Source organism: Mastacembelus armatus, chromosome 7 (assembly GCF_900324485.2).
Source record: "Mastacembelus armatus chromosome 7, fMasArm1.2, whole genome shotgun sequence".
NCBI lineage: Eukaryota > Metazoa > Chordata > Actinopteri > Synbranchiformes > Mastacembelidae > Mastacembelus > Mastacembelus armatus.
The window spans coordinates 208,209-230,377 of record NC_046639.1 but is presented as its reverse complement, the minus strand read 5'-3'; the positions used below and the strand labels follow the sequence as shown (position 1 = coordinate 230,377).

Sequence of the window (22,169 nt, the reverse complement as noted above, 5' to 3'; positions counted from 1 at the left end):
TTGCTGAGCAGCGGATACTTAAACATTTTCCCACAACATATCTAAATCACTTACTGGAATAACTCAGAAAACCAAAATTATTATTTGATAGATTTATTTGCAGTAATTAATTTAAATAATCAAGAAAACAGACTGAGACCAACTGAAAAGCAACGGTTGTTTTCAATTTTGGGCCACTTTTGGTAAAGACAACAGCAATCCAATTAAAATGTTGAGACCAGTTTTTTTATTTAAATTTCATTTAATAGTCCAATTTATGTCAATATCCAAGACCTTTTGTTCATCACTACACTGAAAAGCAAGATTTAAGAAATACCAGTGTTGGAACTGTTGGAGTGAGTTTGTAAAGCCGGTGATGTTGTCAGGATATTGTCACCAGGGACAAAAAGAAAGGTGAAATTAAAGATGTCCAAAAATGCAGTGTCATTGTGAATCAGAGGAAGAATCTTTAACGTCTGTGCTTTCTGTTGCCTCGCTGACTTCACTCAGCTCTTTGCTCTCTCCTCCGCTATCTCGTTCACTCTCCCTCTCCTGGTCGCCGGACCCTGACGGGCTCTGGCCAGATGGTGCTTCCTGACCCGAAACACGCACTCCAGGTTTTCTCAGCTGTGGCACACACAAAATAAAAATATGACACATTCACGATTAGAATCTGCTTAGTCCAGGTGCATTAGACATCCCTTAGCTAGTAAAAAAAACTCCTGCCAATTCATTGCAAACATGTAATGTCAAACGAATAAATGTAGAGAGTCACCTCATCAGCCATGTGGGCCAGGTCTCTTTTCATGGCATAGGCATCTTCTCCATCTGCATAGTATTTAGGCTCTACCTCACTAATTCTGTGGAGGAACAACAAGACAACACATCCAGTAATGTTAGAACAAATTTGCTAAAAAAAAATTCTTCTTTGTTTTGTAGCCATGCTACACACTAAGCAGGACAATTTTCAAACTCTATGGTGGACTACAATGACAATGACTAAATGACCTGGTGGACATTAACTACAGAAATTAAAGCTTTGTCCACAGTGTTTTGGCATGGTGAACACGTAGTCAAAAAAAAAAAAAAAAAAATACTGAGCCTGATGAAAGTGCTGAGCAAAATGTGTTGTTCTTATCAGTGTTAATAAAAGAGATGCGCTCACATAAGTGTGCACTCACAACCACAAATATTTTTTTGCCATCGGATGTCATTAGTATTTCTATAATGTCATTTCTCATGAGTTAATACCTTCCACTATTTTCTGTTTCTTAACAGCCAACAAGTACGGTCAATAAATTAGGCCTACTGATTTATTGGTGTACTGTTGCTCTACTCATGACCTCAGAATTTCTGGGCATGTTACCTCTGTGACAATATACAACTGTATTTATAATACAGCAAATAAGCTGGAATGTCATTGGCACAGAAGATGACTTACTGGAATTTGAGTGTGTTTGAGTAGAGGTGCAGGGCTGCTCGGTTGCTGCAGGGGGCAGAAAAGGCAAAAGGCAAAGGCAAATTTATTTGTATAGCACCTTTCATACACTACGCAATTCAAAGTGCTTTACAAGGCATATAATTACATTAAAAGCATTGAAAAGAGCATTTAAAAATAAAGACATTTAACATGAAATAAATTTAAATCAAGTAAAGTAAATTAAAATAAAACATAAAAGCACATTAAGAAAACAAGGAAAATCAAAAGAAAAATCAACATCAGTAAGTTTCTTGAAAACAGGGGAATTGACACACACAAACACCAAGCTCATTGCTATTGCAGTACCTTTTGCGAACATGAAGCGAGACGTATTTAGCATTGAAGTTTTCTATCATGGCCCGGCTGGCCTGGTCCATCAGCTTCTGAGCCAGTCCCAGACGTCTGTGAGAGCGTTTCACTGCCTGGACCAAACACAGTGGGTTTCTTGTTACCACAAAGAACTGAAGACAGACACTATAAACCAATTAACACAAAATTTGGAGATGTAGAAGATCTGTTTTCATGCACTCACCAAGGATGTGATGTGTCCATGAGGCACATCGTCTGGGTCCTCCTCCCTAACAAAGTTTATGGTCAGTTTTAGAAACAAACCTCAAGTGAGATACAGTCAGATAAAACTATTATAACCTTATATGAAACAAACACTAACATCTTTGCCAGCACATATCCCACAATTTTGCCATTTTCGTCCTCTGCGATGTATGAGAGCTGAAACGCCAAAAACAAGAGAGTCAAACACACAAACTTGGCGTTAAACACTGAGGTTTCAATCGACAGGAGCTAGAAAACAGGATTCCTGTAAACCACCTGAGGCCAGGACAGTCCATGGTAGAAATAGTATTTCATCTGGTAGTTTTCTGGAAGACACAGCAGGTTACAGTGCTGCATATTCATAAGGTCCTCGGGCTGAAATGACACATAAACCTGTCAGAAACGTGCAAAGGCGATATTTTAGTCGGCGAAGTGTCTGTTTTACCAAACGCTAGGCTAAAGTAAGGCTAAAGTTAGGCTAACATGAAGCTAGGCTAACGTTAGCTAACTACCACTTCGTACAAGCAGCATGGCTGTCGATAGGATTTAACAAACTCACCCTTGCGTTTCGTATGTTCATTTTTGCAACTAGCGCGTTATCTAGTTTATGGAAACAGACACAAACGATGTAATACTGATGAATTAGCTCATAACAGTCACACTGAGGGTTAAAGAGCTCGTCGTTAGCTAAGAGCTAACTGCTAGCAGGGGGAAGAGGAGAGGAAGGCGCGTGCCGCAATAGCGGAGTCACTTCCGGTCACAATGAGCGCTGCTACTTCACAATAAAGGCTGTACCGCTGTACAAACAGTTTCACAGAGCGCTTTTATTTTTGAAGACTGCATTAACAACACAGCTCTTGTGGAAAAATCGTCAAATTGTTTGATCAAAATAACACAAATTAATTTACACAAAGTTAAGAAGCGCATGAAAGCCATGGTTTATTCATGTCTCAGACTTTTGGCCCAGCTATTTTCATAGTTTTTTCTCAAACAGTTGTTTCTAATCTAGAATCAGATCATTGAGGTATCCTCATGTCCTGAGTCATGAGAGCGTGACAGATGAGGGTACCCTGCAACCAGAAGACAATCCACATCTTACATTTTTCCACGGTGTGACAGAATCATACAATTTTGACTCAAACAATGATATATAATTAGTGGGTAGGATTACACGGGCTTTTTGTTGCGCTTTCTAGGTTATGTTTATTTCCCCGGATCATGTAGGTCAGATCAGTTCTTCAAAACCCCTCAATAAAGTTATGCATTCATTTTCTGTAAAGTACACACCACATGCTATACAACAGAAACACATGAAAATGTTAAGTCGTACAGACACCACGTGATTTATGTGGCTGTACAACTAACCATCCCCTAAGCATCTATTAGACCGTGTACCTATACTTCACATCAACTACTGCCATCCAATCAACGGTGCAACATGCAAATTCAACAGGTGTCACCAGGGAGGGACTGAAGGAAACGGTGTCTCCAACATTTTACAGGAATGATGGCCTGAACGCGTCTTCGGAAGGGAAAGCTTCAGGTGCATTCAGGCAGAGACGAACCCTTTCCATGTCAGATGTCAGGTCCCGTGGGCTGATGACTAACGGCGAGGCCAGAATGCCAACTTGCTACTCTAAGATCTAAACGTTATGGGTGTAAAACGTGATCTTCAAAGTTTTCCGAGGAAGGCGAAATATTGACGCTGCAGATGAGAGCGCGTTCCCAAATGGAGACAGACCTGAGGCTGGAGTCAAGTTTGTGGATCGGGAATAGAAGATATCGGGCGGTCCTGACAGGCTGGTATTTCAACTGGACCGAGGTAGACAAGAAGAATCGCGATAAGAAAACAAGTAGGTGCACGAAAACACTGACAACTGTAGTACTTTGCATTATTTTTGTGAGTTTCGTTTGTTGCGGTAACCTATTTGCATATATCATAATGACAAATGGTACAAATGATGTACGTGTTTAATGCCACAAATGCAGCCTAGAAACATCATAAACAAATAAGTTATCTCTTGTGTAATGCTTAATTAAGCCCACAGCTGTCTGCAGAAAACGTGAATAACAAGTTGAACAGCACTAACAGGAGACACAACTCCTCTTTACTGAAAACAAAGGTTGGAGAACATACATAAAACACAGAGTTATTACAGTACACAGGGTTATTATACAGAGTTATTACAGTATACAGAGTTATTACAGTATGTAGAGATATTATACAGAGTTATTACAGTACACAGGGTTATTATACAGAGTTATTACAGTATACGGAGTTATTATACAGTTATTACAGTATGCAGAGTTATTACAGTATACAGAGTTATTGCAGTATACAGAGTTATTACAGTATACAGGGTTATTACAGTATACAGTTATTACAGTATGCAGAGTTATTACAGTATGCAGTTATTGCAGTATACAGAGTTATTACAGTATACAGAGTTATTACAGTATGCAGTTATTGCAGTATACAGAGTTATTACAGTATACAGGGTTATTGCAGTATACAGGGTTATTGCAGTATACAGAGTTATTACAGTATACAGGGTTATTGCAGTATCCAGGCCTTGTCCTCTGTTAAACCTTTTCTCAGCTCAGACTCAGCTCCAGTGTTTTTCTTTCTGTCCATCACCAGCACACATAAACACAAAGCAGCAGGGAGCTTTAATGTGAGAATGGAGAGTTCTCAGGAATCTGCTGTCACTGCACAGAAGAAAAGAGCGTCAGACATCTGTGTGTTGAGAACACCTTAATGAGAACACCATGGGGATAGGCTTTAACACATTATCTTCGACATGTATTGTAAGACACTTGTCCCAAAGTAGTTGCAAAGAACTGTAACTATAAAACCTTGACTTTAAAACTCTTATTTTATATATATATATATATAAATATATATATATAAATAAAGTATTTAAACATCAGATAATGGACTATCCCTTTTAGATGTGCCAATCGAGCATGCACAATACTTTTTTTCACAGCAAACCTTTTTGCTTATCACTGCAGGAAAACACACAGGCTTTACAAATCACTTTATCTATAGCTTTGTCCAGTTCAACTGCCCCTATAAGTTGTGACAGCGAGCCAGTATGCACAGTACCAGGAACCTGATCCTCAAGCAGCTACAGTTGTTTATAAAATGACATGCCCCTTCACAATTTGAGAAATTTTGTCCATTTCAATTAACGTCACTATTTACGCTTGATGTACATTCTCCAATGAGGAAAACATGCAGTCTTTCCAGTTATTAAAATGTATTATTGATTGTATGCAAAGGCACATATCAAATGAAACTTTCACCGTGTGCATTTGCCTGTGTGATTAAAGTTGCAGTACCTGTGGCAGAGGTGGTTGGAGTGGAGGAGGGCCGGGTGGAGATCCTGCTGCAGAAGTTGGTTGAGGACACGGACAAAGACTTCACTGGTGGGTTATCTTGAGAGACTCGGCTGTCACAAAGCTAAGGTCACAGTCAGTCATGAAGTGAAGAATAACACAGTAACACAGCCTGAGTTCAGAATGTGAATGATTTACAGTACATACAGTGCACTAGCTTAACAGTTCTTATATGTAGCTGTAATCCTCCCCTTCATTTCAGCAGTTGAGGTTGTGGTTTTAAGCAGAGTTTCATTTTCTCTATCCACCTCCAGTCTTCTACGTGAAGCGCAGTAACAGTGGGGGCTCTTCTGGGTTGCTATGGAGACTGGGCCGGACCCAATTCAGCTGCCCAAGTCGGGTCCTCAGAGACCAGTGGACGAAACACTTAAGAACTGCTCTCAAAACTCACGGTGAGGATGGACAATTAGACGAGGCATAAGCTGATATTACAGCTCTAATGTCTTCAAAATAGGTCATGATTTAGGTATTTATGATTATAGTATATTAATATTATTATCATATCCTCCTTTGGCTGCATGTCAGTTTGTTGTTCTCACCAACTTGTATTATCCAACTGTATTTTTTAGGTCCATTACGCCCACATAGATTGTTGGTGTTTATCAATCCCTTTGGAGGAAAGAGGAAAGCGAGAAAGATCTTCCACTCCGTGGTTGCCCCTCTGTTCGAGCTGGCTGGTATCAGCTCTCATGTAATAGGTAAATATCTGTCTCTTGTACATTTTCTGTATCACTTCCTTTCTCCCAGACATTTTTTGTGCTTTTGAATGACCTACATAAATTAAAAATGTTTAATAAACGTAATCAAAACATTTATTGTTTAGTGACTGAACGGGCAAACCAAGCCAGAGACCACCTCCTGAAGAAAGACCTGACAGACTTTGATGGGTAAGACTCAACACCTTAAACACGGTGGTGTGAGAGCATTGTGAAAGCTAAGCTTGCTGGGCGATGCTTTGACAACAGAAACTTTTGTGTTTGTTTATGGCAGTGTGGTGTGCGTGGGTGGGGATGGCATGTTCAGTGAAGTTCTTCATGGTTTGATTGGGCGGACACAACAAGAGGCAGGCCTTTGTGAGAATGATCCCACTGTCACTTTACATCCTTGTCCACTTCATATTGGCATCATCCCTGCAGGTATGGGCACTCCAAGTATTCATCAATGGATGGAGCTAGATATAGAGCCATGATACACCCATCCTCTTGTGTATGTAGGTTCTACAGATTGTGTGTGTTATGCCACTGTGGGAGTGATCGACCCCGTCACTTCAGCTTTGCACATTATCATTGGTGAGAAAGTTTTCCCATTAAAATAAAGCACTCTATCAATCATTGTTCATTTATTTTGGAAATGTACAGTTTTGAAAACCTAAATGATTTTTTCACGTTTAAGTGCTATAATTTAGCTTAAATGAGACTTCTTATCTCCCATAATGCTTTGCAGGCGACTCTCAGCCTTTGGATGTGTGTTCGGTGCATCATGCCTCCTCTCTGGTGAGTTACTCTGTCTCTTTGTTGGGCTATGGCTTCTACGGGGACGTACTGGCTGAAAGTGAAAAACACCGGTGGATGGGACCTCTGCGATATGAATATTCAGGTATGTTTTGGTGATTCATTCTTGGAACAGCAACATGTGCAAATGTATTTTTAGTTTAAAATTACACATTCATTCTGAAACTGTCCCTGATAACAGATGTCATTGCACTAGGCAAAGGTGAAAGAAAAACCATATGACAGATATGATGATTTTCAACATTTCATGTAGCAAACCCACATAACAGGAAGTACATCTTGTTTTAAATGTTGTGCATCCATCTAGTGGTGTACATCAGCTAACCTCACTGCTCTCCTTTGTTTAGGCACAATGGTGTACCTGAGCAACAGAAGCTATGCAGGCATAGTTCAGTATCTTCCAGCAGACCCGCTGCTCTCCAGCCCTCGAGATAAAACACGCTGCCTCTCAGGGTAAATCTACCACCCTAAATAACACTCGCTCACAAATTTAGGTGGCGTTTTAACTCAGCACTGCCGGGGTGTGTGGGAGTGTCATCTGTTGAGCAGATTTAATGTCTCTGTCACAATGTTTGCTGTATTTTATCAGTATCTTTGTACTTTCTAGTAGTAGTAGTGTTAATAGTAGTACTACCAAGAAAACATAGGTCCACTGTGGTTGCATTGGAAGTACAATAACTGATAAGACCCTTTCATGTTTTTACAAATCTTAATCCTAGACTTTCTGTGAGTCTTCAATCTTATGTAATCTGTCTAAGGATGAGGATGACCTCAACACTGTGAACCCATTTAATGAGAATGAGGGAAAGTGCCACTGGGAGCAGTGTCATTATTAATCAAGCACTAGTGAAATGGTTCAAATTCACTAGTTGAGACACTCTAACTGCTCCCATCTACAGCAGGGACTCAGGTATTGGGTGTATCTTAAGAAGGATTGAAGTCATGGCAAGAGGAACCTGATCTAGATGAAAGGTGAGCCTTGTTCTCCTGTTAGTGTTCGGTGCCTCGCTCTTTCCTAAGCTGCTGCCTTTGGCTGTCAGCAAATGGTTTATGACACTGATGAATGTCTGATGATTGAAAAGGTTAAAGAGTTTTTTTTGTTTTTTGTTAACAGACTTGAAACTGAGTGAAACCTTTTGTGTTGCATGTGTGTGTGTGCGTTTAGGTGCAGCGTGTGCTCGAGAAGCACAGATAGACTTTTCTCCCACTCATCAGACTCAGGGTCCCTGTACAGCTCCCAGTTCAGCCAGTTTAGTAGTGACTCAGAAGGTAATAACATGTACATGTGTATATTTTCTCCTATTTACCACAAATCATGTATGTTTAACCTTTTTGGCTTGGAACTTCAACCAAAACACTTGTCAGGGTGCACACTTCCACAGCAGTGTGAAGCTCCTCATATGCCCCCGACACGTGGTTAGGAAGTGCTGCTATACTTTGTTGCTGAGAAACTTCTAGATGTTTCTGAATGTTTTCAGCACATTAACAGCTTGCCGATACTTGAATCCTGATAGAAATAGGCAACAGATCTCTATTAAGTTATTCAAATGTTTCAGATTAAAGCCAACAACAGTATAATGTGAAATGTTTGGATTGCACGTTTCTTTAATTATTTACAATAATAGACAATTTAGTGATTTCTTTTCTCTCTCTGTTTTGCCAGGTGATTGGGTGAGTGTGGAGGGCAGGTTCAAGTGTGTGTCCCTCACTTGTATGTCCAGCTCATGTCCCAGGAGTCCTCTTGGCCTCTCACCTTCTGCTCACCTGGCAGACGGAACAGGGGACCTCATCCTGGTATGGGACACCCACCCACTGGGCTTCCTAAAGTTCCTCTATAGACACACAAGCACCCAGGACCAAGTATGGGCAATTTCACTTCAAAACAACGCTGCGCAATTTAAAAACTGTTTGACCCAGTCTCTGACCTGCTTTTGTTTAGTTCGACCTTCCATTTGTGGAAGTTCATCGCGTGAAGGCTGTCCGTTTCTCTGCCCCCTCTGGCAAAGAGGAGGAAGGTTATGAAGAGATTGGAGGGCTGAGTGGCGGGATAGATGAAGAGGAGAGAGGGTACGATGAGACTGAGAGCAGCAGTGGTTCTCAGCAGCATCTCACCGAGAGAGTCAGAGGGCGAGAAATGACAAATGAGCCAAAGACACCGAGCCCCTTCCTGTGCGGTCTGTGCTGCAGTAAAACTCCTGCTGCGTCAGTGTGGAACTGCGATGGAGAGATTCTGCCTTTCACTGAGATCCTTTGCAGGTAAGGAACTGGGTCCATGCATGTTGTATTTTGGTGGAATATTTTATGATTATTTTATGATTCTCCTGTTACCATATGTCAGGTTAAATTAAATTAATCATAAGTTAGTTCAGTTGAATGTAAACAGAAAAAGAAAACCAAGAAAATGCAGTGGAGTGTTTAAACTTTACTTCCTTTTTGAGGATTCATGGCCAGTTGGTGCGTCTGTATGCCAGGGGCATCGAGGATGGAGCAGCTGTACACAGCAGTGAGGAAAGTGACAAGTCTGAAAGGACATGCATCCTGCACAAATAGTCTGAACTAAATTCAGAATAGTGAGAGAAAATTAACAATGGGAATATTTATTATAATTTGTAAATGAACAGCCTTGCACTCTGCCATGGCCATAGAGTTCCTAATATTTCAGTTCATAGGTTTTGTCATTGCAGTGATGAAACGAAAGAAGTGATTTATTGTTAAATCAGTATGTGTTTGTTGAATGCTGCACCCTAGAAACACTATTAAAAAAACCTCTCATTTAACCCAATACTTTAACCCCAATGTGTGTGTGTGTGTGGTTTTTGGTCTATACATTACACACCATTTTTTAAAAGCAACAGCTTCCTGTTTGTTGGGCATAAGCAGCAGGAATAGTTTCGTGATATTTAGGTGGATGTGTCTGTTCCCAACTGGGATGCAGACCCAGTAGAGACAGACACAGGTGAAAAGAAATCTGGTGTCGGCAGAAAGTAGTAAAGTTTAAAGTAAGACAAAGTTGTAATGAGAAAACCCAAACATTGCCAGAGATTACTTCTTCAAATTGGAACAGGAGAGGAAGTTGTTCTTGCCTGACGCAGACAAATTAAATATGTCTCCTTTATGACTAATAGTGTCATAATAGAGTTTCACATGTTGTTACAGTCCAGGCCAGTGAGCCCTGTTGGTTCAAACACTCCTTGTTCCTTTGTGTGCATTATACTCTGTCACGGTTTAGTGGCTAAAAAGAGTGTTGTGTGTTTTTAACATTCAAGCCACCCTGTGTTTAAATATTGATCTTTTACCCCTCATGAATGATGTTTTATTAAGAAAGATGTTTGTATTGTCACATTTGTGCATGATTATGAATAAAAGCAGTGGTCTGCAGACAAAAATAATGGTACAGTGGTGAACGACTGCAGGACTTTACTGTTTGTAAAACTTTTTATGATGGTCTTCATGAGTACGTGGGTGTGTGTGCGCCAACAGTCATGTGGTGTGGGACTGAAACCACTTGTAGGTTCCTTCATATCGAAACCCCACCTTCTTCACAAGATCATCTGCTTCATCTGGACCACGACTATTGACAACAAAAAGACAGGAAGAAAAACCATCACTAAAAAGGAAAATGTGCATTATGTCTTTATGTCTGTTTCCCAGAAGAGACACTGTTTACCTTCCATATGTGTAAGGGATGGGGTGTGTCTTCTCTCCCTCGATACAGTGAAGTAGCAGGGTGAAGATCCTCCAAGCCTCCTGCAACTCATCACTGGTACAGAAAGAAGAGAATTTCATGTGAAGACACTGCTCGTCCTCAACTATGACAGAACAAAAATACACCACATCCACACAAACAAAATAACGGGAGAAGATCTTTGAGCTGAGTTTCTGCTCATGATCAGAGTTTTTTTAAAAGCTTCTCTTCTTTAATGGACTATAAAAGTAACTGGTTCACCAACCTGCAGACAAAGTGCATCTGATTTCCACAGAAGACGTCTAGTATCAGTCTCTCATAAGCATCAGGCAGCTTCACATTCTGAAGAAGATGGCAGTTGTTAAAAAACAAACTACATCTATGCGTATTTCAGGTTCTATGACCTCCAGTGTCACAGGATAAGCAAATAACAGGAAATGTTCACTATACTGCAAACCAATATTGTTACGTGATCATTTAATGTAGATATTTGGTATCTTGGCATTGGACTCCCTGTCTTGAGTCGGTTTGGTTTGTCCATTCTGGGCTCCTGTTTAAACCTGGTGGCACAGTCAGTCCATGAAAGGAGACCTGCTTCCTCTGTAGATTTAAGAGGCTCATTGAACAAAATGTAATGGTTGGTATTTTCCAGTGATACACACTAATGATGACATTTTTATAAATGTTATATTTGATATAATAGTAAATATTACACATTGAATTGTTCCTTTGTTCCTCTGTGCTATTTTTAGTTTCTAAAATTAACAGTTCAGTATCATCACTGTAAGCGTCACCTCAAAATCAACAGACCTTCAAATCACATTTCTTTGTGTAACCAACCCTTTTCAAGACACTCAACTCAAATCAAGAGATCTTGTTCTGAAGAAGCAAATTAAATTGACACACCAACTGCTGAAACAAAATTAAAGCTGTGACGAGTGATGATAGTGTGTACTTTGAGTCAAGGGAGCCTGTAGCACCTTGTATCTGCTCTTGTAGGTGAGGTCCAGCTCAGTCTCCTCTGGGCTGAAGTAAACCCTGGGCCTCTTGGTCATCATCTTCAGGTAAATGGCTTCATCTGGCTGCACTCGTACCACCAGCTCGTTCCTGTGACAGCGCTTGTCAAAGACGTCTCCCGGCACATCAGTGAACTGCAGACGCACCTCTGCCTTCCGCTCATTCAGAGCTTTACCACAGCGCAGAATGAAAGGAACTCCTGATGGAGGGGATGTCAAAAAGAAACGTAAAATGTAAAAAGGGGAGTGATAAAATTCTTAGCCTCACCATCCCATCTTTCATTTTGAACATAGAGCACTGCAGTCGCAAATGTCGGTGTGCATGAGCCTTCTGGTACAGTGGGGTCGTCGAGGTAGCCCAGCCTGGAGTGGCCCTCCCCCTCAGGATCCCCCACGTACTGTCCAAGCACCACATCCGGCACTGCAACAGGAGCTATACATTTCAACACCTTCACCTACGGCACACCGTAAAAACAGGAGGAGAGCACTGCAGTGATATTGTCATGGAAGACAGAAAGTATGCACAATGTCCTGTTATGCAATCGTTTGTGTTACCTTTTCATCCCTCACATCAATGGGGCTGGTGGAAGCAGATTTCTCCATTGCAACCAAACAGAGCATTTGGAGCAGATGGTTCTGCATAACATCTCTACATTAAGAGGAAAAATCCCCTTAACGTTTTTTTTCTCACATTTATCTGAAAGTACAATACTCACCGAATGATGCCAAAGTCAAAGTATCCTCTACACCCATATGTGCCGAAAGGCTCCTTGAAAGTGAGGACCACGCAGGCCACACTGTTCCTGTTCCATATGGGTCCAAAGATACAATTTCCAAAGCGAGAAAATAAAACGCAGCTAAAACAAATCGCAGGAAGAAAGAGATTAGGGATAATACTCCTAAAATTCATGTATGACAAAGTTTATAAAGTGGTAAAGTGCTTTAAGATGTGTGTATTGCACTTGTTACCTGAGCACCATGAGGTTCTGGACCATTTCCTTTCCCAGGTAGTGGTCAATGCGGTAGATCTGGTCCTCTGTGAACAGGGAGGACAGGTGTGCCAACAGCTTCTGTGAGCTCTTCAGGTCACGACCAAAGGGCTTCTCAACAATTATCCTGTTCCATCCTCTGTTTTCCAAACAGCTGATTAGAACGATGTAATCAAACAGAAACTAAGCCTTTGTTTTTATGGATTAGAAGATACTGACTTGCGGCTCATGCAGTAGGTTCTGATGTTTTTGCTGACATGGTGGTAGACAGTGGGTGGCAGAGCCAGGTAGAAGAGTCGGTTGGCATCAGCTCCACCAGGCAGAGACCACATATGGGTGCTGAGCTGGTCGAAGGAGCTGCCATGGTCATACTTCCCTGTAAGGTAGGAGCTCTTATTGAAGAAGGCTGAGAGACACTCACTCTCCTCATCAGTGACCTGAGGGAAATTGAACAAACCATATCACTGAACAATGATTCATGAAAACACACACTAAATAACGTGCAGTTTTTGTCTCAGCCAGCCAATAAGGAGCCTTAGATGTCCTACCTTCATGTGAGGCAGACATGCAGTCTTGATGTCCTCCACAGTCAGATTAGACCGGGCAAAACCCATGAAGTAGGTATTGTCTGGGAACAGGCCATCTCTGAATAACCACCTAAATCAAAAGCAGAATACTGACCTCCATAATGCAAGACAGGTTCAGAGAAACCTAAAAGCATATGAGCAGCTGTTCTTTACTTACCACAAAGTTGGATAGATCTTTAAGGCAAGATCTCCCTGAGCAAATAATACAAATGAGAAGAAGAACTCATTTACTAATAATCACTGCACTGTAAAGTATCCTAAGCCCAAAGAGTAAGTAAACTTTCAAAATAAACACCACCCACAGACAATGAAAGAAGCCTTTGCAGAGCTCTGTAGTGTCAGAGAAGTGAATCAGTGAGTGTAATTACCGGTATTGACAAAAGACTGACAACACAAAGGACAATGATTTAGGACAACAAGCTTCTGGAACATGTTCCAGGCTTCAGCCCATCACAACCTGACTAAATGCCTTTGCTTCAAAATGCCCTGCTTCGTTCAGTGCTTGGTAGATGAAAAAGTAGATACAGCAAACATCAGCCAACATGTGCTTGTTCCCCCTTTTACAGTCCGATTATCACACTGAAATATTCCCCAGTGAATTGTTTTCCTGTGAGGTTTTGCGTCACCTCTGTTGGGCCTGTCACGTTAAATGATACTCTAGAACTGTGTTTGTATAGAATTTAATATAGCTGTAAATCTGCAGTAGAACCAACCTGTAACTTTTAAAATCCTAAACAGAATATTTATATATATACACTATGTCAAAGCTAATTTTGAACAAAGGGCGTTTCCTGTCATGCCACAAGAAGTCCAAAGGTTGTACTCACAGACACTCCCAGGATGATGAATATGTGTGTGGTGGAACGACCAGACCGCTCCTCTCCATACCTTCCTCAACCGCCCAAACACCTCAGAGCGAGTCAAAAGCTCAGTGCTCATTCTCCTGGGCCATCTGCTCTCAGTCTGCCCTTACTGTGGCTATTCTCATTCTGCTATGGCCACATGCTACAGTGACATTTCAATCTTCCTTCCTTGCAGAAAAACCGGAGTGAATGCTGCCACCTATTGCTGCAAAGGAATAAATGTCTATGTTGCTGCTTTCTCATGTTTTGTAACACATATCTTTCTCCTCTCCAGCCCCCACAAGGCTGGGTATCCATATTTCAATGGCATGTACACACTCCAACAGATCAGGTTTGGCAACTTGAAAGAAGTCCTGCCCTTTCAGGTTTACTTGTGATTCAAGTCCATTCACACAGGCAGGAATGTTTCTTGTATCTACACTGCTCCTTGAGTAAATGTTACACAATCAGTAATAAGGGCCTTCGACACAGAGTCTTACCCTTTGTTTCAGAAAAAGGTCTTATCACAACCATATCTCTGCCATGGCAGTTGTCACAGGGTTGTAAAGTGTAATGAACGTGTTCCACGCCAGCAACCTGATGGCACTTGGACTCTAAATCCACACGGTTCAATGTGTGTAGCATCAGTAACCACAGCAAAGAACATGACCGTCATTCTTACTTACTGATTTACTCTGGTCAGCACTACTGACTTACTCTGGTAAGTCAGTACCAACTACCATTAACCAAACAGAAAAGGAAATTTCTAGTACCAACATAATGTTAGTGCAGTACAGACACTGTACAGTTGCATGAATAACCAAGAAAAATCATATAGTAGTTGATTGTCAGTCAACTATATTTCACTGTTTAACTGACGAACACGAACACAGTGATGACATTTTTTTCTAATAATCATTTATCTGACAAAAAAATATTTATTTAAAAACACATCTTACTCACTAAAGAGGCTATTTTCACATTCCAGCATTCATTGTCAGACAAAGTTCACTAGTGATTTCTGAAGATGGAGTGTGAATTGAACCCAGACAGTTCACTGCCACGGTCCAACAGTCAAGCTACACTCTTGAATGCAAAGTCCACCTTTTGTCTAAATATTCCCAGCCACCTTCAAAAGTGTTTCATGAGTTTCCAACATAAATAAATTTAAAACAAGTTGGGGCCAATCAGGTCTTGACTTTGTCCATGTTTATTTGTCCACTTGGTGTGGCCAAACGCACCATTCTCCACAGCATGAAGTCCTAATGGATCGGTGTTGGCTTGGCTTCTTGAAGCCGATTCTGACAAAGGTGACACAAGGGGCCAAAGGTCACCTGATGGAAAAAGTGGGAGGTCAGCTGAATGCCCAGTGCTGGTAGAGGTCAGCAGCATTGCAGTCGTCCATCTGAATCTGGTCGTCTTTCAGCTGTAAACATTTGCCACTGCTGGGGTTCTTCAGAAGGTTTTCCTGGATGTAGCATCGGAGAAATTGAGTCACTGCATTACCCATGTAAGAAAATATTTGCTTTCTTGCTGAGAGTGAAAACAGAAGATTAATACATATCTGTACATATCATGAGCCCATCTCCAAAAATCTCAAACATTTCTCTTTAAGAATAGTGACCAGTGGTTCTCACCTCTGTAAAGACCCACTCTTGTTCTGGTGCCACACTGGTGTCCCTCCCCTTCAGCTGGCATACCTCGATCTTCACCGACTCTGGGTGCGGAGTGGCATGAAGACACAGCTCCTTTCCAATGTTATGACGCAGCTCGTTATGAGATGTGTATTCAAAGTACTAGAGGAGAAAATCATCCAATTAAAAATTAACTTCTGCACAGGCCATCAAATAATCTTCAGTTCCTATGTGTCAGTTATTTTAACTGTACCTGGTTGCCTCCCATGTTGTGACACTGGTACATGATCACAGGTTTACCTCCTTTGTTGTTCTCTCCAACATCCAAACACCTTTGAGATCCAGAGTTTTTAATCTGATGCAAACACAGACACATAATTACAGGCCAGGGTAGTTTCGTAACATGTGTTTCATCATAGTTATGTACATACAGACAGAAAAACCTGACTTACAGCACCAAATTTGTCTGGGGTTAAGTCTGGAATGAAGGCCTCTGGGTAGACTGTGTTCAGGTACCAGGTGAAGTTCTTGCACTGCAGTCTCTCTCTCAGTTTCAAACGTTCAGAGATGTCCCCATACTTGTGCTAGAACAGTGAAAGTGGGGCTATGAATGCCATTAAAACAACCACAACTGCATTAGCGTATCATATCTGTGCATTCTAAATGCGATGGAAGACAGGTGATTAAGGGCACTGCATTCATGTGCGTTTAATATTGTTACTGTGATCAGAAAGCCACACTGACCTCACTAGCCATAGTGGCTGCATTCTTGTTACGGCGGTAGTAGATCTTCTTGTAGTCATCCATCCAGACCTCGGCCAAGCGTACTTGGTTGCGAGTAATGACCTCTGTGCCCTTGGGGAAAGTGTGGGGGCTCTTTGTGCGGAAGACATGTCCCACCACAGAACAAGGAATAATCTCTAGCTGACCCCCACACTGCCATACCTGTTGATCACGTTGACAATGATGTAAGGGAAAGTTATCGGGCATGATGGGGAACTTTGGGAGAAGAGAGAAAAATGTCTGACCCTGAACGACATCTCCACATTTTCACCACCCCAAATCTCCATCTGATCATCGTATGTGCCAATGTGCTCAAAGTACTTCTTTGAGATGGCAAAAAGACCTCCGGCAAAAGTAGGTGTTCTGAAATGGTAGGTGGGCACGAAAGCTTTAGACATCGAAGACATTCATGACATTTAAGTGAAACCAACGTGAGCCTTCTTACTTGACGGGGTATGTTTCATCCTTGCGCAGCTTCTTCGCATGCTCAGGGATCGCCTCCCAGCCAAAAGTCAGGCTCCAGTCAAAGTTACCTCGGTTGAAGGCACGGTTGGTGGCCACGGGCTTGTTGAACTGAAAGGTGTTGAGGTCAATGGTGCTGATATCTGGACTGACCACAGCAGTGGGTTCTTCAACAATGCGGGCCAACAAGGGCTCTAGCCAACCATGGAAACACTCACCTAGATGGGGTAGGAGGTAGAGATCACACTATATTTCCTTTTTGCCACATAAAATTAAGTTACTGCCAAACTTAAAGCAAAGGCAGGTGTAGCCATTTATGGGTCATGGCTCGGCCTCGTGTGTATGCTACGTTTAGCAGGCATTCTGATCCAAAGTGACAATTATTGTATAACCAAAATGAAAAACTCAAACGCCTAAATTGACAGACCTGTAAGTAGCTTTAACTGGAAGTGACTAAACACGTAGGTAACCAAAGGCAAAGTACCTGCACAAACATAATAAACTTTGACTTGCCCAATAAAAATTGATTACATGCCACAAATCAAACAGCACAGATGTCTGTCCCAGGTGAGTTATAATTAACCACTGTCCTTTTCCCATGTGGGAAGTCAGTGAAGATCGCTGTGGCTGTAAATTACATTTTGATGTGATGCTTACTCATCTTTTGCATTTTTATTTATAAATTTCTAGTTTGTTTTTAAATTTATTGTAGTTAGTTAATTAGCTGTACTAAGAAAAACTACAGACTATGGAAATATTAGATTCTTGTGGTGGTAAAAGTCTTTTTGATAAGAGCAACTCTAATCCCTAACCCTGAGACAGTGAAGCACACACACAGCATGGCCATTGTAGCTTCTGCAATGTTTTTGTATGTGCTCTCTTACAGTGTGCGTCAAGAAAGGTGAGAATTTCGCCTTGAGCAATACTGGCACCCAGCATCCTGGCCGTGATGAGGCCCTTCCTCTCCCGCTGCCGCACTATGCGCACGATCTTCAGCTGACGCACAAACTCCTCCAACTGGATCTTCAGGTGCTCTGAAGGATTGAAAACATGATTTTCATGTTGGTCTTGTCTTCATTTATATTAAAAAAAAAAAAAAAAAAAGAGCATTTTGCATTTTGAAATGTGAATGAAGACGGATGTGGTCAAAGGCACAAAGTCAACTGGTTGGTCAAGCTGCTGGTATTTAATAAAGGTTCCTGACTGCCTCAGTTAAGCAACGTGCAGCTCATTTATATCAGACCAAAAGTAAAATAAACAAAAGCAATGAACTGGAAACATTGCTAGTAAAAACTGGGTCACACTTCCCTTCACAAAGCATTTAGTACCATATTTCAAGCCCCACAATTCTCACAGGTTTCAGTCTAAGCACACTTCAAATGTTTTTACAGAAAGCTCTTTTTTTAGTAACAGGGAAGTTTGGGTAGAGCAGGAAACGTGTAAAAACAGCTGAAGTTAACGACACATTAGCTTACAAGAAACTGAGCTGGTAAAAAAACATTTGAAGCTCGATCAGTAGGCCCCTGATCATTATTTATAGGTTAAACGTGCAGCAGTGCATGAATTACTCTTATCTCTGTCATTTTAGTGCCTGCATTCCTCTGCAGACTTCAGTGTCAGTTGATATTTAAGACATCTGTGATTCTGCCTTTTAAAGAATTGTGGAGGTGACATGACATAAAATATTAGCAGCCAGCACTGCTAATACCGTTTGTAATGGTGCAGGAACAAATTTTACACATCTAAAAATAAAATGTGCGACAAGCACAAGGTCATACGTAACATTTCCCAAGGGTTACTGTCTAGGAAAACATTTGCATACTAGGCAAACGACTTAAAGTGTTGGACCATTCTAAAAACATACTGTATTATATGGCAAAGGGCCTGTTATCATAGCTGCTCTGCCACATTTGCAAACTCATCACTGCAATTTGTATTTCACTGTTCAGTCTGTTGGCTCTGCAAACCTAAGGCTCAATAAGAGCCTGTGCCATTTGTGAAACCCCACCTACCTGATACCGTATCTGTATATGCTGCTGAAAACCCAAAGCTATAACCATTTTGTTTTGTCTTATAATTTCATGCCTATTGTGACTGGAGTTAAAAACTCTCAAGGTCAATTCAATAATAACTTACAAGTTTACAGGATGATACAATAATTTTACAATATTTTCACCTAAGTAACTGTCACGGCTTATATTTATATTAGCCACAAGAATGTGAAATGGTCATTAAAATAATATAAGTGCATTATCGCTGCTTCTACTGGCGTTTACGTTCTGTTCTCAGCAAGTCTTCAATTATGTTTCGTCAATGTGCGTTTCAATTTTCCAAACCTGCAATACTGGCGTCATCTACCAGGATGATCTCTTTGAGCAGGATAGCAGGAGCTGTGTGCAAGACACTGTAGACGGTCCTGAGGAGGGTGGACCAGGCCTCATTGTGGAAGACTATAATGACACTGGTGGTGGGCAGAGGAGGACAGTGACGAAACCTCCGCTCCACACACCTGAGCGAGGTGAGTCACATCAAAAGAGAGAAATAGGCAAAGTAGTGAGCGAGAGGCATATCTGATGAACTGAAAGTCACAGAAGGTCTGCAGGGCATCATATAACAGACCTTTGTTTGCAGATATTCAAGGCCTGCACACGTTTTATAGCCTGATGTAGACAGTCAAACAATCAGTTCCTTTAAAAGCTGATTGAAAACTCAAGCAAATGAAATAGCTCAAGGCCTGTCAGGGCTGTGACTAGGACAAACATTGACACAGTGGAAGTCCTCACAACACAGATAATTCTACATCACCCAGGATACTGGTGTGTGTATGCTACTATACTTATTTTGTGGGTATGTGCAGATTAGCCTTGTACCTATGTGACTTTACCGGATACCCTTAAGCACAATATGAAAACGCATGTAAATAATTTAACTTCTGCATGACCTCAGCTGAGACGCAGGGTATTATCTGGCCCGCTGTGTACATGTCAGTAAATTTGTTAGTAAAACAGTGGTAAGTCCAACCTATCTCACATTATTCTGAAAACATGCCCTTACTCTGAAGGCCTTGTGTCATCCCCAAGACTACGGCTGAGTGAGATGCGGTCGCTGGCAAACTGGTTGAAACAGTGGCGAGTCATGCCCTCCTCCTTCTCCTTCTCCTCTGCTGGGGTCATGTGGTCTTGTTGAAACGCCTTCCCATCAGCCCCAGGGAAGTTGGAGTCCTGTGGTGGTCGTTCCAGGTGAGGTTTGAGCTCAGCCTGTGAGTAAAATCCACTCCGGCAGTTAACGTCCTCTGTGGGCTGCTCCTGTACCGGTGGTGGCTGGGGGGCTCCGATCTGGAAGCCCATATTGTTGACAGCCTCTTGGACCATGACCATCACCTTGTCCTTCTTGTCCACCAGTTCCTGAAGCCATGGGTTTCCAGAGGACGTAGAGGCAACGTCCCTCTGGAGAACCACTAGCGCCAGCATGAAGAGAGTCCCCCCAAGGAGCACCAGTTTCAGAGGGGAAATACGGCGACGTAGAAACAGACGCATAGTTCACAGTAGGTGTTGTCTGTAAAAACAGAATGAACAAAATCAGTTCCCCATAAACTGGATGCAAATTGTTGGTGCAGTTACCTGAAGGCTTCAACCAAAAGAAAAAACACTCGCAAAGCATCCAGTTAGTCCTACTGCAGAGAAGGTAAAAACAAAAAGAGAATAAATCGCTTAAACCAGTTTGTGCGTCTCTGTAACTGCCATAGTAGCAGGCAGCAGCCAACCTCTCTGCCACTTTAAGAAACAGTCCCACTGGACAGGTGGAGAGAGCAGGCAGGAGCAGAGTGAACAAACACACCACCTCTCAGTAAACACCCAACTCACCTGCTCCGGCCACAGTCCTCAAGGACCCACGTGGCAGCAGGTAGGCTCTGACACAGCTGTCTTACCTTACAACTCTCACATCACTTAGAGAGCAGCACACCGCCTCGCTCAGGTAGCTGCTCCAATGGCACCTGGCTTGTATTGATGTCGTCTGCTACAGGAAGTCAGGTTTGCTAAGTGGACCATGAACTCACTAAGCCTTACAGCAGTTTCCTGCTAAGTACAGCTTGCTGTAATGTAGAACATCTGAGTGGCCTTTGGTGATCAGTGTTAAAGACTCACTCTCACTTGTTCATAATTAATTGATTCTATTCTCAAACCTGCCTCCCTCATAACTGATTCAGGAGGATGCAGCAAAGGGAAACCAGCACAGGACAATGTGTCCTGCCCTGTCAGTCAAGCTGGTTGTCACCACACGTACAACGAGGCGAAAAAGGAAAAGGCCGAACATGAAATCACAGATAAGTTCCAAAGTGAACAGCAGCGGGTTGGCAGGATGCTCAGTTCCCAGCAGCCCTCCTGCTTTCCAGCTTAAAACTACTGACACCACCGCGTGTACTGAAACTGTTAGACCTCAACGCAGTCTGGCAAAAATGAAAGAGGAAGGAGTTCGTTCAAATATCGAGCTTCAGTCAGTCTGAATGTCCATTCAAACTTTTAAACATCACACATGAAGCCATTTCTCACACATTACACCGAAGACAAAGTCGGTACCTCAGTAAAAACCGAGACGCTGCTGAAAATCGAGTTTCTGCATCTTCAAATTGACACGACTCACCTCAAGCTGCCGCCGACACCTGTTCCGCTCGGGTTAATGAGGTCTGATTGGTCCGAAAGTGCCAAATGAGCGCGCTGCGCGTGTCCCAGTCGCTCAGCACTCGCTAAAATGACGTTTGAGCGCAGGTTCAATTGCGTCGTGGTGCCGGTTTCCCTTTGAACCGAACAGGTGCCGTTTGTTGACATGATTAGTTAAAGCGAGTCCCCTGCTGGCCGCGTGCGTCCCCAGCTATTATAGATTTCCGTGTGCACGTTACAGACGCTTTCATTACAAACACAGATATCACAACATTAACAGCACCGCAATAAAACAAACATTTCAAAATAAAGCAGCTGCTAAAGGTAAAACATTTCATGAGAATAAAATCAAATGTGTATCACAGAATCAGGCCCCGCGTCAGGAGTCTGTTATAGATTAAATGGCTTTGTCGTCAGGGATTAGGAGAATTAATGTTGCTTAATTAACGTTCAGCATAGAGGCTTGTAAGTGAACCCTGCCTATCAGAAATCCATTATTCATGCGCGAGCAATTAAACACTTGTGACTGTAGGCTGATTTATTCAGACGAGGAGAAGGTGGCCTGTCTCGAGTTACCGTCACTGGGAGA

General features: G+C 42.0%; 3 protein-coding genes and 1 pseudogene across 4 annotated transcripts; 1 reads left to right on the top strand and 3 right to left on the bottom strand.

The window, feature by feature from the left end:
• Nucleotides 1-77: 77 nt before the first annotated feature.
• On the bottom strand, nucleotides 78-2,754 carry naa10 (N-alpha-acetyltransferase 10, NatA catalytic subuni). Its single transcript, XM_026332278.1, has 8 exons — nucleotides 2,571-2,754; nucleotides 2,288-2,386; nucleotides 2,130-2,188; nucleotides 1,992-2,037; nucleotides 1,766-1,881; nucleotides 1,421-1,465; nucleotides 755-839; nucleotides 78-606 (listed from the first exon to the last, which is right to left on the bottom strand). The coding sequence occupies exons 1-8, from the start codon at nucleotides 2,589-2,591 to the stop codon at nucleotides 424-426; spliced, it is 654 nt and encodes a 217-aa protein (XP_026188063.1). The 5' UTR covers nucleotides 2,592-2,754; the 3' UTR covers nucleotides 78-423.
• Nucleotides 2,755-3,446: 692 nt separating this feature from the next.
• Nucleotides 3,447-9,704, top strand: LOC113145559 (ceramide kinase). The gene is made up of 13 exons (XM_026332407.2): nucleotides 3,447-3,864; nucleotides 5,348-5,443; nucleotides 5,668-5,805; nucleotides 5,983-6,111; nucleotides 6,237-6,300; nucleotides 6,404-6,549; nucleotides 6,628-6,702; nucleotides 6,857-7,009; nucleotides 7,272-7,377; nucleotides 8,090-8,193; nucleotides 8,588-8,784; nucleotides 8,864-9,180; nucleotides 9,363-9,704. The coding sequence occupies exons 1-13, from the start codon at nucleotides 3,723-3,725 to the stop codon at nucleotides 9,472-9,474; spliced, it is 1,779 nt and encodes a 592-aa protein (XP_026188192.1). The 5' UTR covers nucleotides 3,447-3,722; the 3' UTR covers nucleotides 9,475-9,704.
• A 14-nt stretch (nucleotides 9,705-9,718) lies between these two features.
• LOC113145560 (glucose-6-phosphate 1-dehydrogenase-like) lies at nucleotides 9,719-14,811 on the bottom strand (annotated as a pseudogene).
• A 147-nt stretch (nucleotides 14,812-14,958) lies between these two features.
• galnt6 (UDP-N-acetyl-alpha-D-galactosamine:polypeptide N-acetylgalactosaminyltransferase 6 (GalNAc-T6)) lies at nucleotides 14,959-21,766 on the bottom strand. Of its 2 annotated transcripts, none has more exons than XM_026332405.1 (11): nucleotides 21,564-21,766; nucleotides 19,977-20,477; nucleotides 19,259-19,431; nucleotides 17,807-17,956; nucleotides 16,906-17,140; nucleotides 16,706-16,823; nucleotides 16,422-16,622; nucleotides 16,130-16,261; nucleotides 15,931-16,032; nucleotides 15,681-15,839; nucleotides 14,959-15,511 (listed from the first exon to the last, which is right to left on the bottom strand). In XM_026332405.1, the coding sequence occupies exons 2-11, from the start codon at nucleotides 20,456-20,458 to the stop codon at nucleotides 15,398-15,400; spliced, it is 1,866 nt and encodes a 621-aa protein (XP_026188190.1). In that variant the 5' UTR covers nucleotides 20,459-20,477; nucleotides 21,564-21,766; the 3' UTR covers nucleotides 14,959-15,397. The 2 variants fall into 2 exon arrangements, with proteins under 2 accessions (XP_026188190.1, XP_026188191.1); XM_026332406.2 differs by lacking the exon at nucleotides 21,564-21,766 and adding an exon at nucleotides 20,851-21,088.
• Between the last annotated feature and the right edge of the window lie 403 nt (nucleotides 21,767-22,169).

Bases quoted from the DNA above. Each gene is read 5' to 3' on its own strand.
- naa10 (XM_026332278.1), bottom strand. From the start codon at position 2,591: ATGAACATACGAAACGCAAGG. The intron at 2,189-2,287 runs GTGGTTTACAGG...TTGGCGTTTCAG, and splicing joins ATGGACTGTCCTGGCCTCAG to CTCTCATACATCGCAGAGGA. The intron at 1,466-1,765 runs GTACTGCAATAG...TGCCCCCTGCAG, and splicing joins TCGCTTCATGTTCGCAAAAG to CAACCGAGCAGCCCTGCACC.
- LOC113145559 (XM_026332407.2), top strand. From the start codon at position 3,723: ATGAGAGCGCGTTCCCAAATGGAGACAGACCTGAGGCTGGAGTCAAGT. The intron at 5,806-5,982 runs GTGAGGATGGAC...TGTATTTTTTAG, and splicing joins AACTGCTCTCAAAACTCACG to GTCCATTACGCCCACATAGA. The intron at 7,378-8,089 runs GTAAATCTACCA...GTGTGCGTTTAG, and splicing joins AAAACACGCTGCCTCTCAGG to GTGCAGCGTGTGCTCGAGAA.
- galnt6 (XM_026332405.1), bottom strand. From the start codon at position 20,458: ATGCGTCTGTTTCTACGTCGCCGTATTTCCCCTCTGAAACTGGTGCTC. The intron at 17,957-19,258 runs GTTTGGAAAATT...TCAATCCTTCAG, and splicing joins AGATGACGCCAGTATTGCAG to AGCACCTGAAGATCCAGTTG. The intron at 16,824-16,905 runs GTAAGAAGGCTC...CTACCATTTCAG, and splicing joins GATGAAACATACCCCGTCAA to AACACCTACTTTTGCCGGAG.